Here is an 18,380-nt window from a genome sequence, read left to right as displayed (position 1 = left end):
AAAGCAGGACGCTAGCACAAGATTATGAAACCATAGATAAACACATATGAAGTTTCCCTGTGCTTTTAAAGATTTACTTTACTTTTGGTTTTCAGTTTGTCCTCACTACTCTGGGAGGCCCTCGGGATGCTGACTGCTTGGTTTTCTCCATCAAGGCAGTCTTGATATCACCTGGGCACAGTCTTAGAGAGATGAAGATGTAAACAGAGTTGTCACCAAGGGGTTTGGAGGCGCTGAGCAAGTTAGATGCACGGGCAAATCAGACCCGTGACATCCTCTTTTTCTTTCTATTTCAGTTCATTGCCACTTGCCCTTTATCTTCTTCCCCAGCAACCCCCAATACACACCATAATAGAAACAGCAAAACCTTCCTACTGTACACAGCGTGCAACCAGGTTTAAAGACATATTGGAGTTATATTTGCTTATTAGTTAATCCAAATCTTTCCACACTCTCCAGGCTCATATCGCTGTGCAAAGGTGGCCAGTGTGAGAAGTGTCACTGCTTTTTCCTTGAAATCCTGTATAAAACATTAAGAATTGGGGAGCTGCTTTTTGCTCACTGGCATATTTTTTTGTGTCATTTCAGCTCTATGATGGGCCTAATGTACAATCCAACCTGATAGGCACTTTCTGTGGACAATCTCTTCCACTGGCAGGGAGCACTACAGGGACCAGCCTTCATGTGGAGTTTTATTCTGATGGACTGAATGCCAGAAGTGGCTTCCAGATGCTGTGGCATGTTAATGGTAAGTTAACCACGTTTTCTCTGGGAGGGTAGGTTTCCTTCCCTGTATGTTTGGTGGAGTCTCAGCTTATGCCACTCTATGCCATCTAAGTAGAAATAACCCATTACAGTTTTGAAAACATTGGATTTCCTCATAATTCTTTAAATATTTTCCCAGTCAATGTTTCTGCACATGTACACCTTCGAAGTTTGTCTGCTCGGACACTGAGAGCTGTTAGTGAAATATGCCTTCATTTCCAAGAGTAGGAACAGAGATGAGCAGCATGTCTAGAATGTCTGTACTGAACAGAAGATAGATGCTGTTACAGGGTAACCATGAGTGACTTGGGCTTTCTAATGGGATCATTCAGCCCTCAGTTTTCCCCATTTCTATAGACTAGTGTGTTCTTTGCAGGCTTCTGTCTAATTTTATTTAGCAGCACTTGTTTTCTTGGGTAATGTCCACTTCCAGCTGCCCCCCACCCCACTTGTCTGCATGAAATAACATTGGCCAGGATGTGCTTTGAGTGTTTGTTCTCTTGTTTTTACATGTCATGAAGATTGTCACAGGCCTTATTAAATAGGCAAAAAACTATGCCAGTTATAAACAAGTCTGTATAACTGTACAACTGCAAACTGTGCTTGCTGTTTCTTCCTCAGTGATGCTACAAATGCAATTTTTTTCACTCTGCTTATTTAACAGCAATAGTGGACTGTAACAAGATTAAATCATGTGCCATTATACATCCTGTCTAAGGAGATCCAACCTTGAAAATAATTAAATTGCCCCAGTTGCCCTGTCTGTCTAATCAGTTCACAGCATTCAGGTTTGACAGCATTGTGAAGCAGCTGAAGTGGGCTGCAGAGGCCCACTGTGGGTTGCTGAGGTGTGTGGCATTCTATAAGCTGTTTGAATAGGAGCTCCTTGCACCTACCACAGACTGCTGGCGCTTGTGGGCTCCCAAAGGGCTCTCATTGGCCAGACAGTGGTGCCTTGCATTCAGTGGGGGTGAATGAAGGAGCATTTCTGGCTAAAGGAGGGACACATGCAGGAGGAGTGGGATGTGTGCAAGGAGCCAGCAGGGGAAGGGCTGCAGCACAAAGCTATGTTCTTGTGCTTTGGGGTGATGTCATTCTGGGACTGCACAAAAGAAGACAAAGTGGAGGCTTTTATGCACAGCCAGATGACATCAGCTCCATACAGTAGCCATGGTGCTGGGTTAACTTGCTTTTCTAAAGCTCTCAAAGCTTTCCAAAATCTGCCTGCGTGGTAAACACTCTTTTGCTTTCCCTCCTTTCCCACCCCTTTGCACTTCTTTTCTTCACTGACACATTCACCTCTCCATCAGACAGCACTGCCCTTCTGCTAATTCCTGGACACTACACTGCAGCCTAATGCTGCACAGGGCACAGACTGCTAATGTGAGACTGTGTCTAAGGAGCTGACCAGGATCTGTAGGGTCAGATAGGGCTGGCTCTTTGGGAATGTCATTGCTGGCTCTGAACATCACGGCCGTGACTTCTGACAGCTTGCAATGTGAGTGGAAGTTCCTCCAGAATTAACCACAGTTGTCAGCTTTTTGTTCATTGCAAGCACTTCCTTTTTTTTCCTCAATTGGTATGATATACAAATATGGCTATTCCTCTTACTCTTTGGGGGCTATGTTGTCTGGGCATATACTGTTGCCCTAGACCAGATAAAATTAAATAGCACCCTGTGGTCAGGGTGCTATATTTGCCTCTCCCTTCTGAAAAGATTTCAAGTGCACAAAAAAAAAAAAAAAAAACACTAGAAAAAGTCTCCTGGTACAGGGGAAACTTATCAGGAGTTGCAGCCTTTGGTTGGATATTTCAGAGTGAAGCATTCAGGTCCCTTCTTCCCTGAGGGCAAATCCCTCAGAGAATCTATACCCTGGTCTGGTAACATCTCACCTGACATGAAAATAACAAGGCTACATGTATTGCTGAGAGAAAAGCTTTTATTTCTGCTCAAGTGACAAATGTGTGCTCTAGAGTTCAAGCTGCTATGAACTATTTCTCAGACTGTCCCTGTGCCCCTTAACTGGCTGCTGTGAAACATCCATGAGATGCATATCAAGGACATTCACATGCTTTGATGGTAAAGAGAGCAGCACTTACATTTGACACCATGGGCCTGATACAGTTTGCTTCAGACACTCTTCCCAGAACCTTTTTCACAGTTATAAGGTGATCAAAATGACTGACTTGAATAGCCCCTCCTGCCACACATGACAAAAATTTCAACTGGTTTGATTTAAAATATTTGCATCTGATCTTTCCAGCTGCTGTACTGAAGGAAACCCACTCTTTAGGCTTTTGCAAAGACAGAATTAGTAACTGATCTTAGGAAAATGCTGTTATTTATGCTTAAAGATGTCCTAGATAATTTTAACTTGGATGGAAAGTTCTAGTGCAAATAATTCAATTTAAAAATGGTTATGGTTCTGAAATAACACTTTTCATCTAAGGGGCTTTTAATAATGAGGATAGATTTAGAGTAGATTTGGCTAAATCAGTAAGCCAAGGCCTCAAGAGGATTATTCACTAGAGGAAAGCTTGAATCTGCAAGGTGCTTATTCCACTTCTGCTCTATTTTAGGAAGCTTAATATGGGCAAATATGTTTGGGGGCATATATTGGCCCTTTTAGAAAGAACAAACTCTTGGTAACAGTCTGGATGTTGCAAAGATGGAATGCCAATTGCATTGCTTTCCTTAAAAAAAAATAAAAAAACTCGGGAGGCTAAGAGGGCAAAGGTCTCTTAGTGCAAAATTACACCAGTGACAACTGTCACTATCTGAGAAGACACATATTTCCTAGAGCCGTCACCTACCTTATTAAGCAATGTGCATGTAGGAGCTGACTGATTTATATATACATCTCTATTTCATTGGGAGATCACTCACTTGGCTGCTTGGCTGTCAGTAAAGCTTATAAATTTAATTGTCTCTTCTCTGTATAGTCAAAATTTGCACCCACTATTCTTTTTGTCTCACATATTCAGTATATGTGTCAGATAAAATGTTAAATAGTTTGTTAGTTCTTCAGAGAGGCATAACAGAAACAGAGGTTAGATTGAGATACTGAAGCCATTGACTGCCAACAGTTGTCAGGCATCCATTAGGATTGCTGAAAAAAATATCACACTGCAGGTCAACAAGGGAGCTGAGGCTCAGATTTTCTGAGCCTGAGTCATAGCTCTGTTGTTGATTTCTTATGTTGCCTTTGACAAATTGACGTTTGTTCAGTTTTCAAAAATGACTATTCCTTTTCAATATCTGTGTAAGGATGCACAGAGTGTGATCTTTTGAAGTCCTGAGCAGTTGTTTTGAGTTGTGGGTGCTACCATGTTCAGAACTGGCTTTTTATGTTGCAGTCTGACTATTAAAGACATAGTCATGTTCTCTATGAGAGCTAAGGATGAATTTATTTCTGTTTCTTCAACAACAAACTTCTGTTTCTTCTGTTTCTTCTATTTCTTCTGTTTCTTCTTTCTGTTTCTTCTTTCACCTCCCAAATTAATACATAACAATAGGGGCCAGAATTTTCTTAAAATACTTGCTTCTGAACCATTCAATCAATGTCTGAGAGCTGGAATATGGCTTTTTTTTTTTTTTTTTTGTAAACACTGAACACTGGCAGCTGATATGGGAACAGTGGCGATTCTGTATCTTAGAGGATTCAGCTCCTGTTTAAATGCCTAAATTTGCATTTAATGTCTCTGGCTCCCAGCAGTCTATCTTTATTTATTATCCATCTTACTGATTTCAGATTGGAACATACTGAAAAAATACCAGAATTCAGGAGACTGATAAAATGATAATCAAAGCTACAGAAGTGATCAATTAATCAGAAAGCAGAAAAAACCAAAACAGTATCTCACAAAAATTTTTACTCTCTTGCATAAATCCTCATCACAAGAATGATTCCACTTTATCCATTGCACAGTATTCTATAACTAAACCTACTCAACAGAGCAAAATTTTTCAGAATCAAATCCAAATTATACTTCATGCTAGTAAGTACTAGTTTAGTACAGGCAAATGTTTATACTGCGTCTTCCTTGCAGTTAGAGTCAGTTTATGTTTACTGAAATGTTTCACCATGAGCACCACAACTGGAAAACTCTGAATCCTTTCATTTCTCTAACTCTGATTTTACAGGAACAGTGCCAGTTCACTTTAACCTTTGTGGACAGGATTTTTCTAGCATGTGGCTAAAACATACCCATGAATAAATCTGAAAACCTTGCAAATAAAAGAGATTTCCACAGATTACTAAATTTCTGTTCTGCTATAATTATTTATGAGAATAGGGTTTCTTCTTTGGTTAATGAACAGCATCTGCTAACCAGACAGGCAGTAATATGGAAAGATCTATAAATCATTCCTTGCACAATCTTCAATGAATATGTAGATTTTAGTCAGAGGAAAGCAAAACCACCAAATATATGTTTCCTAAGCTTTCTATTTGTTGTCTGATTTCCTAGCAACTAACACCAAAGTGGGTAGTTTTTTTAAGTTGTTTTAAGGGAATTCCAGGACCTTTACACTACTAAAAAAGTATCTCCCCTTTCTTTTTTTTCCTCAGTTTAACTGCAGGGCTGAAATTTCCAAAATTACTGCATGAAGGTCGGCACAAATTGGGTATATGCTGTATGCAGTTCAGCTGCAAGAAACTTTTCCACAGTGCAGCTGTCTGCATATCTGTCCACATACAGCAAGACCATGTATTTCTGGGCTGAGAATGTTCCACTAGAAACAGAATGGTTTGGGATTTTTCACTATTATTTCAGTGAGAGCTGAAGTCATACAGCTACTTATGGGTTCTGCTTCTACATTTTTATGTACCCCTAAAGATCACATTTTTTTATTTTGCTGCCATAAACAGCACAAGTTCCATTTATTTGAATAGAAGCAAAATCTCATCTGATGCTTGCAGACAAATATAAACATTGGGAGAGTTGGGAGAAGGTTTATATTCATGTAATGAATCAAAGCTTTTTAAGCATTTCAGAAAGTTATTCTATTATTATTTTTGTTTTCTTATTTTGGTGTTGCAATGTAGCTAGTAAGTTTAAAGGTAGGAACACTTTTTTTAATCCCCTAAGTATTTCTGTAAATACTTTGTTAAAATCCACTATCTGTATTTTCAGAAAAGCACAACAGAACTGATTCTTACCTCATCCATATGAGGAAACGTAATATATAGACTTTCTGCCAGCTGGCCAGAGGTTCAGAGACTGTGCTTCTGCTCTGATGTGGAGGTTTCTACTGGCATATGCACTTTAGTCAAAACAATTCAGATGTGAAGTTCACATATTTGCAAAGATCAGTGAGTTCTTTTTTCAGCTATTTGTCAGTGAACACTTAGGCATAAACTCAAGCAATTCTGATCTGTTTGCAAACAATTAATAAATGATTGGCAACATGAGTTCCCCACATTCATTATAAGAAATGAATCACAGAGACCTAAACTTTACCATCATTTTATTGGAACACTTAAGAAGAATCACTTCATTTTAACAAAAAGCCTTTTCTGGGAACATTTGTAGTTGGAAGAAAAGAAATGGGACTTTAAAAACAGTTTGACCTTCTTACTCATGTGCTTCACATACCTCATCTAGAGAATATTGATTGAGCTCAGAGAAAATATAAACCTCTCTGGAGAGGGCGTGTGAGTAATCTGAATGCTACCTACAATTCACAAGGAAGAAAGGTCTGTGTCTCAAAGTACAGCACACAAGCTTTCCACTCATCAGAGCCATTTCGAGTTTAAATAAAAAACATGTCTTTTGTGGCTATCAGGAAACTGTTAGTAGGAGAAGCTGAGTCATAACTGCCTGTTTAGTTTTAAAATGTTCCCAGCTTTCTTCAGGCTGAGATAAACAGCGATTGGCTTTGTTCTCGCCTGCTGAAACTCCCCTGCCTCCCTGTTCCCACCCCCTCAGGAGCAGAGACATCAAGTCTGTTTGTTGAAAAATCATTCTGTTTTCCAAGCTGGCAAAGCAGCTTTTTCCTCCTGAAATCTGTCCTAAGTAGCTGTGTAAATCCGGCTGGTGAGGGGAAAGAAAGCGAGTAACTCACCTGGCAGTTCCACTGTAAAGCTCCTCTGCTGCTGACACCTTTCTTTCTCCAGTTATAAAACCTCAACGACTTGATTTCTTTTGAGAAAAATTAGTCCATCTTCTAATGGCACTGGGGGAGAAAGGGGTGGTGGGTTACACTGAGCTTTCTTCCTCTCCATCTCTCTGATGAAATGTTCATGGATATCAAAGTTTCAGAGACTTAACATTTTTCAGTGCTGGCAGGCCTCAGGGAAGGAAGTGCACTACCTTGTTCTGTGTCTCTCCTAGGGACTGAAGGCAGGATTGGTTTGAAATACACTTTAAATCTTCTTTAGCTCTTAGATTGAGACACCCAGTAGCTTGACAGTTTAACTTTGTGGCTGCAGGGCAAACCACATCAGACTGCAGTGAGGTGGGGAAAAGGAGAAGAACTAAGCCTGTGCCAATTCACCAGTGAGGTCCAGTTCAGCTATGTAAAGATTTTCCTGGGTTATAGCTAACTATTGTTCAACTGTGAGAGCTCTTCTGTTTAAAAGGTGGTTTTCCAGTGAGTACTAGGTGTTGGACTGACAGAGATCAGTGTTACATTGCTGGCATGGCTGGAGTCTTCTTCACATCTGTATTTGGACATCTCTTTTTTAGCTTAAAATAACTTCTTATTACTTTGATCCCTTTCAGACCTGCTGCTCTTTCCCCTCATAGATTTTTATTTTGTAGTCCAATAGCCAACTGTGATAAAGCCAAACCCAAGTTTTCAGTAAGGACCTGAAAGACCCCATGATAGAGATGATGGCAAATGCTTCTGGGACTTAGCAGTCACAGAAGGTGTTAAGGAAAGTATTTTCATTTAACTAAAGATCTTGCTCTATAGCTTCCTGAAGTAAAAAAGAAAGCAATAGGCAGAGCAATGACCAAAGATACCTTGTTCAAGCTGCAAATTATTCTAGACTTCGAAGAGATTAGATGAGTTTTGCATATATGTGTGGATTAGTTGAGCAGGTCAAAGGGGTAATTTATTTGTTTTATGTTATAAAATATGTCCTATAAATAATGGTTCTGATACAAACGCTATTTATCACTTCTGACATACTGCAGTATTTGCCTCTGGACATATAGAGCTCATGGTTTGTTAGATGACTTTATTAAGTATTTGGGGGCTTTTTTGCATGTGACAGAACCTTCCCTCTGGAGATGAAGCCAGAGAGATTGATGGAGTGTGGGCATTACTTGCAAAGCTCGAGTGACCCTATAAAAGCTGTATGAGCAAAAGATAGTGCCTAAATGAAACACCTGGGGGCTTGTAATTTAGAGAAGAAAAAAATGGTGCTGCAAGGCAGAGCAACACACTTGTAAAACCAGATCAAATACTTTCTGCATGTGACAGATACACAGCCACCCTCTTGGCTTCTCCACAGGTGAAGTTTTGCCATGAATCTAGCTGATCTAAGTCTTCTCTGACACTGGGAGGGCTGCTGTACTTTCCCACCCTGCTGATGCCTGCACTTGGGGACTGAGTCAGGGATAGCATCTTCAGGAGGCTGGTGCTGCACTTACAACATCTCCATAAAGCAATGGTGAAACTGTAGTCTCAGATGTTCAGCTGCTTTGTGCTGTCAAATCAGGGCCTGCATTTGATCCATTGCTTTGCTGCTTTTCTTTTTTTTCAATCTAGCTCATGATATGCAAGAACTTAGTCACTCAGGGGGCTGGGGAGTGATGTTAGGAAGTAATTTCTTATCTGAAAATAAAAATATGTAGCTTTTCAAACACGGCTTGTCTTACAATTGCACAGTTCCAGTTGAATTAAAGAAAAAAAAGAACATTACACCCACCAAGTGTCAGAAAACCAGTTTATCCACTGTGACTTGGCAGCTTGTAATCATGCTCAGTAGGCTGAGGGAAATTGTATTGTCTTTAATTTTATGATTTCTAAAGCAGTGGGAAATGCATTTTTACAACAATAGGAAACCTTCTCCATGATAACTTAACTCGTGTATTAATTGAACTAAGTAAGAGCTGAGGATGGATCTGATTCAGCTTTCTAGAACTGATAAAGTTCAAGGCCAATACAAAAAAATGTCACTTCTTGTGCTCTGTGTCTCAATTTGTTCAGCTGTCAAAGCAGATGCTGAGGTACGGTATAAAACATACCCAAACAGGAGGCAAAGTACTTACTGCATAGGCAGCGCAAACAGGGCTAGCCTGCCATTCTTTTCCTGGGTTCCCTATGATAGATCAGACCCTCCAGCCCAGAATACACATTTGTCTATGGAATGGATGCTACTGCCTGTCCTTATTCCAGAGCTCCTCACTGACAGGCTGCTTTGCTGTGTTGTCAGGCTGTGGAGGAGAACTCTCTGGCCCTTCTGGTTCATTTCACAGCCCTGGCTACCCCAGCAGATACCCAAGCAACAGGGAATGCATCTGGTACATCCACACAGCACCTGGCAGCAGCATTCAACTCACCATTCAGGAATTCGACATTGAATATCACCCAAACTGCAGCTATGATGTTTTGGAGGTAAGAGCATTATATTTACTCTTCTAAAATACACAAGTTACATGGATTTCTGTCTGGAACAGATAATCCCAAGAACTGCAGGAACAGAACAAATAATTCTACTCTGGCTTCCCATTTCTACTGTGGTTAGTTAAGTTTCACGGGTATTGTCACAGAAGCCACAATGCTCTTATTATTTCTTGCTTTTATGTCTTTGGTGTCTGTATATCATAGTCAATAATGATGCTAGGCACTGTACTCTTCCTAACAAGAGACACAACTGTTTTGAAACAGTCTTAAAAAGTCCATCTTTTACAAAGAATTAAATGTGGGGTGCTGTGCCATGGAGACCATTTCCCGATGTAAAGGAAGATAATGGATCGCTGTGTGGATAACTAAGGTGAGACTTTGTGTAGGACCTTCCAAGGAAATGGTAATATTTATAACCTTGAGTGATGAAAACTATGAAGAATCTTTGTACTCAGAAAAAAAGAGTAAAAGAAGAGGAAGTGTCCTAGTCATGTTAGTGTGGTGGAACAAGGAGAAAAGGTACCCCTCTAAGGGTGTACTGAACTGTAAGGGCCCCATAAGACTGGATGACCCTGTATGACATCTTTTTGCTCATGTTGGGAAGCAGATAGGTGACCAATCTCAACTAATGGAGTTGAATACACTTTCAGTGCAGGAAGACGGGATAGGAAGTAATTTCAGGAAGAAACTCTTTAGAATTACAGATTTTCTAGATTGTTCTCACTAGAGACATTTGAGATCACTAATGCAAGTAGAGTTGTTGGGAGTTTTGTCGATGTTAATCCATGGGTGACATTTTAAAGTTTTTATAATGAGCCCAAAAGATTAAGAGATCGTGTACCATTCTGCTGGAGTCTTTCTTCTGCTCTTTTCCTGTTGATGTGGTGTGTCACCAGTATAGAATTAGATAGCTTTCTGTCCAGCAGCCGTACCTACTCACTGCTGCCCATTCCCACATTAGTAGCTTTGATTTCTCCGGCCTGTGCTACTTAGTGCACACTAAGCAGCATTGTTCATGGAAAACTTAACCCACATCCTAAGGCAGGTCCTGAATATACAGCTTCCAGATAGATAGATAGATAGCTAAACATTTGTATGAGTCAAAGAGATGTGTAGCTTAACTCCAGCTTTCTGGCTCTAAAACAGGCTTCTCTAGCTTAGCAATGCAGTGGAAGTCTTGACCAAATGGACACTGTGCTTTGAGTATCCTATTGACTTTGGGATTTCTGTAGGATGTGGGTATAAGGAAGTTGGTCCATGAATTCTCCATCGATAGCATTGGCAAGTATGGCTGTGTGTCACATTGCTGACACCAGGGACTGTGAGGTGATCTGTATTTTCTGGTTTGGGTATTGATGAAGTCTGTTGTATTGCATCTTCATTGTTGTTTGTTCCCAGAGTTATTAGATTGGAGTTAATCTGCCTGTAGGCTTCAGTTGTGTCTCTGTTGACCAGAGGAATCCATTAAACAGCAATCTAAGTCTGCTGTGCATGACCACTTCTTGAATAGTCCCAGAACAATGCCCACATCTGCAGATTGTCATCTAGGAGCTATCATGATCCAGTAAGAGTACAGGTGGCTGCCAACCATTTGTTTGACAACTCTTCGACTTGAGAGGGAGGGCTGGCCTAAAACCGAGTGCATTGCTGGACACAAACTGCTTTAAGAAGCTGATTAAGAGGATCCTGCAGTTTTCTGCTATGTATCCCCAAGCAAGGTATTCACCTTAGGCCATAGGTTTTCTTTCTTTACCATTTGAAGCCTAGTTGCTATGCTTTGCTTCTTCTCGACCTTACTCATTCATCTGCACAGACACTCACCTTGCTGTTTGAGCTCCTCTGCCTTCCTGCCCTCAGAATTGGCATGACTCTGAGTTACTTGTCTCCTGACCTTGGTTCATCTGGTTCCCAACACCTGGCTCTGATCTGCTGACAGATAACCTACTGTAAATCAGCTTACTGGGGAAAATTGGTTCATTCCTTAGTGCGGGATCAAAGGTCCTGCCTGGCAGTGTAGAGCTTGCCCTGCCAAGCTGAAGGCACTTGGTGGAGCTTTATGTACCTTTCCACATGCATATTTTCTTCTTTTATTATAAAATTACACATTCACAGCAGGATTGACATAGTCTGCACAGAACAAATGATGACTCAGATTTAGGGTTAACCATTTTCAGAAGCTGCTTTATCTTGTCATCTTCTTTCCTTTAGTTGTCTACATAAGTCCAAGCTGAAAACTACACACACATATTTGCAAAGTGTTAGAAAAAAAGAGGTTCCTAGTGTGCTTTTGATACAGTGTGTTTCAGTGATCACTAAGGTTCCAAATGTCTTTCAGTCTCACATTATCTTCCCAAGAATATCCTGTCTACCAGTTCTTTGGGTTTGGAAGTCTGATTTTTCTCATAGTTATTGTTCCAATTTCACTTTTCCCTTATCTCTGAGTAGTGATTTCTACCGCTTCCTGCTTTCTTTCAAGTCAAACAACTTTCCAGTTGTAATAGAAAGTCAAAATCAGTACAAAAGTAGCTCTGCAGTCTGCTGTCCCTCCATGTCCCATTAACTCTCTCTACTACCTGAAATAAGCCATCTTGTAATAAATATTTCCCAGTAATCACAAAACTTGCTCTTATGGATGCATTTAGCTTTTGGTTAGAAACACCCTCATCCTTTTGAGCTGTCAGAGAATTGAACAAAAATTCTAAGAGATCTTTCCCATTGCAGCCACTTTCCTGCTAACTTCATTTTTATACCATAATTTCTTGAACATTTCTCTCTTGCACATTTGTCTGAAGCATACTTGTTTTTGTAAAATGCAGCATCTCCCTTCCCTTTCCTTTGACAACGCCTCTTAAACAAGCTGTTCTTTCCATGTCTGTATCTCAGAACTGCTGTATATTTCACCAAGACTGGTGAATATTTTTTTTTATATGAAAACCTTGAGTTATCCCCATGGCTCAAGTGTTTGATACATTCTCCTTTAATCTTTCTCCCTGTTTCTTTTATGACACTGTTGCACCGTCTTTTTTTCTTCCTCATCAAATTCTCTTCCTTTTATTAACATCCAGAAGCAAATTTTAAGTTGTTCATAAAGATGTTTCCTAGAAATGTTTCATGGAAATAGGAGCCATTATTTTGGACACAATGAAAGAGTTAAATAATTTTTGTAATGACTTCTATTGAAAAAACACACATAGAGGAAAATTACCATGTCTGCTTCGTTAAATTATGACACCTTCTCCTTAGTACAGACCAGATTGTTATAAATATATCTGTCTCACCAAGATGTAGCTCTGAGCTGAAAAGGAAGGAACACTCTCAATCTATTGCACTTCCAAGTCTTTATTAGATGCTTTGGTCTTCTCATTTAAATATAAAGAAACACCAAAAATTACCAAAGTTCTTGATTCTTTGTCAAAGCCACGCTCTCTCTTTGCTGGAAGTTATATCTGAACAGGGATCAGTGTTATTCCCAGAAAATCTGTGTCATGAGGGTGACCAACCACATAAAAACAGCTTTCTGTTGCTCATAACTCTGGAATGCTGACTGTTAACAATAAATGGAGCTAACGGGGCAGAAGCAAATGATAAGAACAGATTAAAACCATGGGCTTTACGTCAGTGTCCTGCAGCACTGTTATGCCATCCAATACCACTTTATCTCTGGATCAGGTACTCTGGTCAGACTAGCTGGTTTTGTTTTTATTTTTATTTTTGGTTTTTTTCAGCTCAGACATCCTATGACTCTTTGTGAACCACACCCTTGAATTCATTCTTTCCATCCATTCTCTTTTCCCTCTTTTTTTTTTTCATGTGGTAACTATTGGTTTTTCTCTTTGGAGCCAAATATAATATTTTATTGTTTTTTGTCATGGAAACACTTGAATTTGTTTTTGTTCCAGCCCTTGTGAAAGCATCTGATTAATTGAACTGGCCTAAAGGAGAAAAGAAAATAGACTCCTAACTGCTAAGAGCATGCCTCTGACTGCTTTTTATTTTGAAACTGCAGAAAGCTGTTGCTGAACAGTTAACAATGTAAACGAGACCCACAAACCTCAGATTTCCATCAATATTTCTTCCCCATCCTTAATTCCTTCCCAACAGGTCAATTCTAAATGTTCAGCTCAGGCCAAGGTAATTTCTGAGGTAATGCTACAGAAATCAGCAGGGCTTATGTCAGAGCTGGGTTTGGTTCCCTTGTCCATGGTGTGCAGATGGCCCCACAGAGCACCAGGGATGATGTGAGAGGCTGGTCCATGAGGCTTATTAGATGCATGTTAGAAACTCCTGCTGTTTCCTCTGTCACATAGCTTCCCTAGGCTGGTTTAGATGATGAAGAGCATGTGTTCCAGCTAAATCTCATGCTGTGGCTCTTACTCAGGGAATATACCACAAACACATTTTAAAATTCACAGTTTGAACAGACTTCTGACAAATGCAACTGTCACTGGGCCTCACGAGCAGCCAAGCAGTATGATTTTTCTGAAGACACTGAGCTTCCAGTGGACAAACAGGCTTCTTCCTCAGACTGTGACAGCTTCATTACAGATTCTGAATCTGAGCTGCGATTTCATCCATACTGACTTCTCTTGAATGCCCTGAGACGATCGATTGGACAGAGGAGCCATTATCTATTCAAGTCAGGCAGCCTCTCTGCAGAATGCAAAAAAGTGCTGTCTCGGTCAAAATAAATATGTTTAAGTTATTAAGGCTGTGTTATCAGCAAAATGCAGTCTTTGGAACACTGAACAGACTATGATGTTTATAAAAAAATCAATTCCTTATTTCTTCTGGGGATGCAAGATTCAGTTTCTGAGATCTCACATTAATCTGAAGTCTCTGAATATTTTTCCAGTTAAAAACCAATTTTTTTCTCTTAAAACTCTAACATCAGAGCAGTGTCAGGTCCTGTGAGCAGACAGTGAACATACAGTTAATCAAATTATGTAACAATGCGCTACACTCAGCCCTGGAGGTGGGGGGACTAACTCAGCTCTTTGTTAGACTTACTCAGATATTTAGCTTGTACAGAACCCAAACTTCTTCTGGGGATAAAAAGTATCTGACAGAGCTTATTAAAATAATGAGTTTTCCCTCATCTAGAAGTGATCAGAGGAAAAAGTGTCACAGAGAAAGCTGTTTCTTACAGTACTGTTGCTTTTAAAGAGAGATTCATGGATTGCTTCTTTTGACCTTTTTGATGTTTACCGGACTAATAAAATATTGGAGCAGACTTGAGATGCTACTGGTTGGAAAATTCTGATGGGTTTTGTTGCCTTATATTCCTGTTCTCTGCTTTTTGGGGGGGGTTGGGTGTTTTTGTTTGTTTGTTTGGGGTTTTTTTTTTGGGTTGGGTAGTGGGGTTTTTTTTGTTAGAACTTGCTGTTCTCTAGTTTAACTTTAGGATTTATACATAATATGTACTTATACAGTGAGAATCTTTCCATTACTATTTCAATTGCTGAAAGACAGTGGCACACTTAATTTAGTGTATCTCTTTCCTGGTTTTCACATTTGAGGTTACTGTCAGGTGCCTTTTGCAGCTGCTGCCCTACCGGGGACATACAAATGGAAGGTAGTAGACTTTTAGTATCAGGTGGCATTTCATTTGCATGCAGGAAGACAGGAAAATTCAATCATTGAGGGCTCTTAGCACCAAAATCACATGTCTGGATTTGGAAATGGCACTGAGCATGTGTGTTTTCTTCTGCTTTGAGGCAGAAGACTAGGGAAGCTGAGCCAGTTCCACGAGTTATAAATGGGCTCAAACTGAAATCCTACATCCCTTCTGGGAAAACAAGAAACAGAATTAACAATCCTTCAGCACTGCCACCTCATTCACTTCATTTGGTTTAAAAATGCATTATAAGTACACAATACTGCTGATGATGCTTAAGAGAGAGATGGTTTTCTGGGGCAGTCTCTTCTGAGTAGGAAATAATTACTCTTTGAAGTCAAAACTTGTCTTCTGTGGCAAATATATATGATATATATCCTTGCTTCCAAAGAGTATTATTAAAATGTAGTTTACTTGACCAAAATCCCATCATTTGGATGTTTATACTGCCCTTGAAGTCAACAAAATTGCAATTTTTTTTGTTTTATCAGAAGGAATGATGAAATCTAGCCCCAGTATAATAATCATCCTTAGTAATGTCTCTGAACATCAATAATGCAAAACATCAGCACAGATTCCTGTGAAGAGAAGGAGTTTGTTTGCACAAGCATGCAAAAAAAATCTGCATTTACATGCCCACAGAAACAAGGTGCTAATCCTGAAGGTAAGGGGAAGAGGAATGTAGCCCAGTCCCCAAACAGAAACTTCTATTTAATGCAAGACTATTCTGAAATCATCTAGCATTTCATACTTGGTTCAGTCAGTTGGTTCAGATACCAAGTAAACCTGCAGAGAAAATAACTCTATTATCTGCTTTACATTTAAAAATGTCTAATCAATACTTATAGATTGGGTTGCTTTTTTCCTTCTAGCTAAACAGTTTTCATGTACTCTGTATGGCAAACGGTCTCTTTGGAAAACTTTGACAGTATTTCTTCCATTTCTAGGTCTATGGTGGCCCGGATTTCCTCTCTCCTAGGCTGGCCCAACTGTGTGTTTCAAGATCAGCACAAAACCCACTGCGAGTCTCTACCACCGGCAATTCGGCCATTGTCCGTTTCAAGACAGATGCAGCAGTGACAGGGAGAGGTTTTAATGCCTCCTGGCAAGAAAATCCAGGTGGTGAGTATACTGATTAATACCATGAGAAAGTCAAGAAGTCAAAGAATCGAGGATCAGCCATGCAAGCACTCAGTCAAACAGCATAGGACTGAAAGCTGAAGGAGGATGTGGGTGCTACTAGATTTGGTAAGAGTAAGAGATGCTGAAAGACACACAGAAGAAAAAATTGTCTAACTAGCTGAAATCTAGGCCTATTTATGTATTTTTTGTGGGTTTCTTCTCTACAAAATTAATCAAGATATTCCTGTAATCAAAAAAAGATATTTGCATGCTACCAGTTCTTCCCACCCACTTACCCATACAGAGTCCTTTATTAGCTGAATGATGCTTTTGGTTTTAAACAGTAAAGTGAAAGATATCTGAGAATGTGGCTTACCTTGGTGAACTCGGTGGACTCCAAAAATATTTGGCATGATTAGTAAATACTTGAACTCTATAAGGTTCATCTACACCCCATGTGATTGTTCATAGCCTTACTGGTAATCAGTAAAAAAGACAGGCTTAAAAGATTCAACCACGTGTTGAATGAATTCTTATGAAAAGGCCAATTATCGGAAAATAATTGCAATGAAAAGTGAGGAGAGGCAGATTTTAATTCTTGAAGTTTTGCTTGATTAAGCACACTGATTCATTAATTTGTCAAGGTTTATACTTCTCATCTCTCACAAGTTTTATGAGAAAGGCACAAGATTTTTTTGAATAAAAGTACTCTACAATAGTCCTTTGAATTAATCCCCTTCCAAGATCTAGCAGCTTATTTTTATTACTTAGGCCCCCTGAAGCTTTCTCATCCCTTTACAGCGTCTTGCCTCTTGTACTTCCACCCCCCTCTAGCCTCTAAAATACCCACTCACTAGAATGCAATAACAGTATGGTCTTTTATTCTTCCAGCGGGCTGCCTCCATCTACAGCAATCCCAATATGTTTCCCTCTCCCTCCTCCATCCCTTTACAATATATAAAAGTCCATTTGTTTGTGTTAGTCGTGTACTTTCCATACAGGATCCATCATTCCAGGCTATTTAGTTATTCAAGAGCACCAGAGTTATTCTGGTCAGAAATATCTGAGGGTGGAATCTTCAGTAAACCCTCAGCTGCATGGGTACACATGTAGAAACTTGAGGCTTGCAATTGCTCTACTGCTCATGAGCAGTGACGAGCTCTCAGCTGTCTTGGTATAGAAGTATTTTTCTCACCGTATGCTCAGCTAGGAATAGTCATTGCTTTCTCAGTATGCCAGGTCTGTGGTGTTCAAATGAATGGTATTTTGGATTGCTTTTGCAGTATCTAGGGTAAAGAAATACCAGCACTAATGCTTCGGCCTTTGCAATATCTACTACCAGCCTGGGGCTAGAAAGAAACTACTTCACAGTATTGTTGTTGCATATTCAATTATAATGATAATATTATACTTTCCTGATAGTAATTTCCATTGATTTTTGTTCCAGCCAGGACACTTCAACAGTTGTAGCACTCATCTTACAAAAGTTTAATGTAGAAAATATAAAGAAGGAGGCATTCTTAGTTTAAAAATAGAGCTGAATTCTTGCTAAGCATGAAAGAGAGGAGCTTGTGATTAAAATTGATCATGTCTTTTTCAGGTTGTGGTGGTGTTTTCCAAGCTACCAGTGGGGAAATCCATTCTCCAAACTATCCTCAACCTTATAATAACAACACAGATTGTTCTTGGGTTATCCAAGTTGACTACAGCCACAGAGTGCTATTGAATTTCACGGATTTTGACATTGAAAATCACCATTCATGTAACTATGACAATGTGGAAGTAAGTAACAAAAGATATTTTAAAAGGTTCTCTAAAGAGTCTGGTGAAATGCTTGCAAAATAACCTCATACATAGTTTGCTGTTATTATGACACCCTTTCCCATTCATAGTGCAGTTTACCACAGCTTATTCCAAGCCATAGGATGAACTGCCGACATATATAACAGATTGCCCATAGTCTGTTACGAACTCAGGAGAGAGGGAGGTCTACATCCAGAGGGAATTGTGGCTGCCTGGTTTTCTTTATGTACACACTGTGCATTCAGGTGCTCCTCAGCTGTCTGTTTAATTACTTCATTAGAGCCACTGCTCTCTTTAAAGCTTCACATTGCTGTTGGTTTGTGAGTTTTTGTTGATGCTACAGAAATTAAAACTGATTCTCAATCAGTGCACAAAAATGAAGAACCCTCCACATCTCCACTTGGCCTTTTGGGAGCAGAGACATGAAGTCCTGACCTTTGATGTCAGATTGCACTTCACTCAGTACAAAGGCATGTGTGAATCAGTACCAGTTGGATA

The 18,380-nt window shown here is 39.7% G+C and overlaps 1 protein-coding gene across 2 annotated transcripts in view; it reads left to right on the top strand.

Annotated features, from left to right (window-relative positions):
• CUBN (cubilin) overlaps positions 1-18,380 on the top strand; it is a 143,529-nt gene that overhangs the window by 55,615 nt on the left and 69,534 nt on the right. For both annotated transcript variants that reach the window (XM_051802211.1, XM_051802210.1), the window contains exons 28-31: positions 589-748; positions 9,153-9,334; positions 15,905-16,079; positions 17,680-17,861. In XM_051802211.1, the coding sequence (XP_051658171.1) occupies positions 589-748; positions 9,153-9,334; positions 15,905-16,079; positions 17,680-17,861 (699 nt within the window). The remainder of the gene's footprint in view (positions 1-588; positions 749-9,152; positions 9,335-15,904; positions 16,080-17,679; positions 17,862-18,380) is intronic.

The sequence above is a fragment of the Manacus candei genome, unplaced genomic scaffold, assembly GCF_025592945.1.
Source record: "Manacus candei isolate 608988 ecotype Guabito, Panama unplaced genomic scaffold, ASM2559294v1 h1tg000056l, whole genome shotgun sequence".
NCBI classification, from domain to species: domain Eukaryota; kingdom Metazoa; phylum Chordata; class Aves; order Passeriformes; family Pipridae; genus Manacus; species Manacus candei.
The sequence above is the reverse complement of the archived record's forward strand: the minus strand, read 5'-3'. Positions and strand labels throughout refer to the sequence as shown.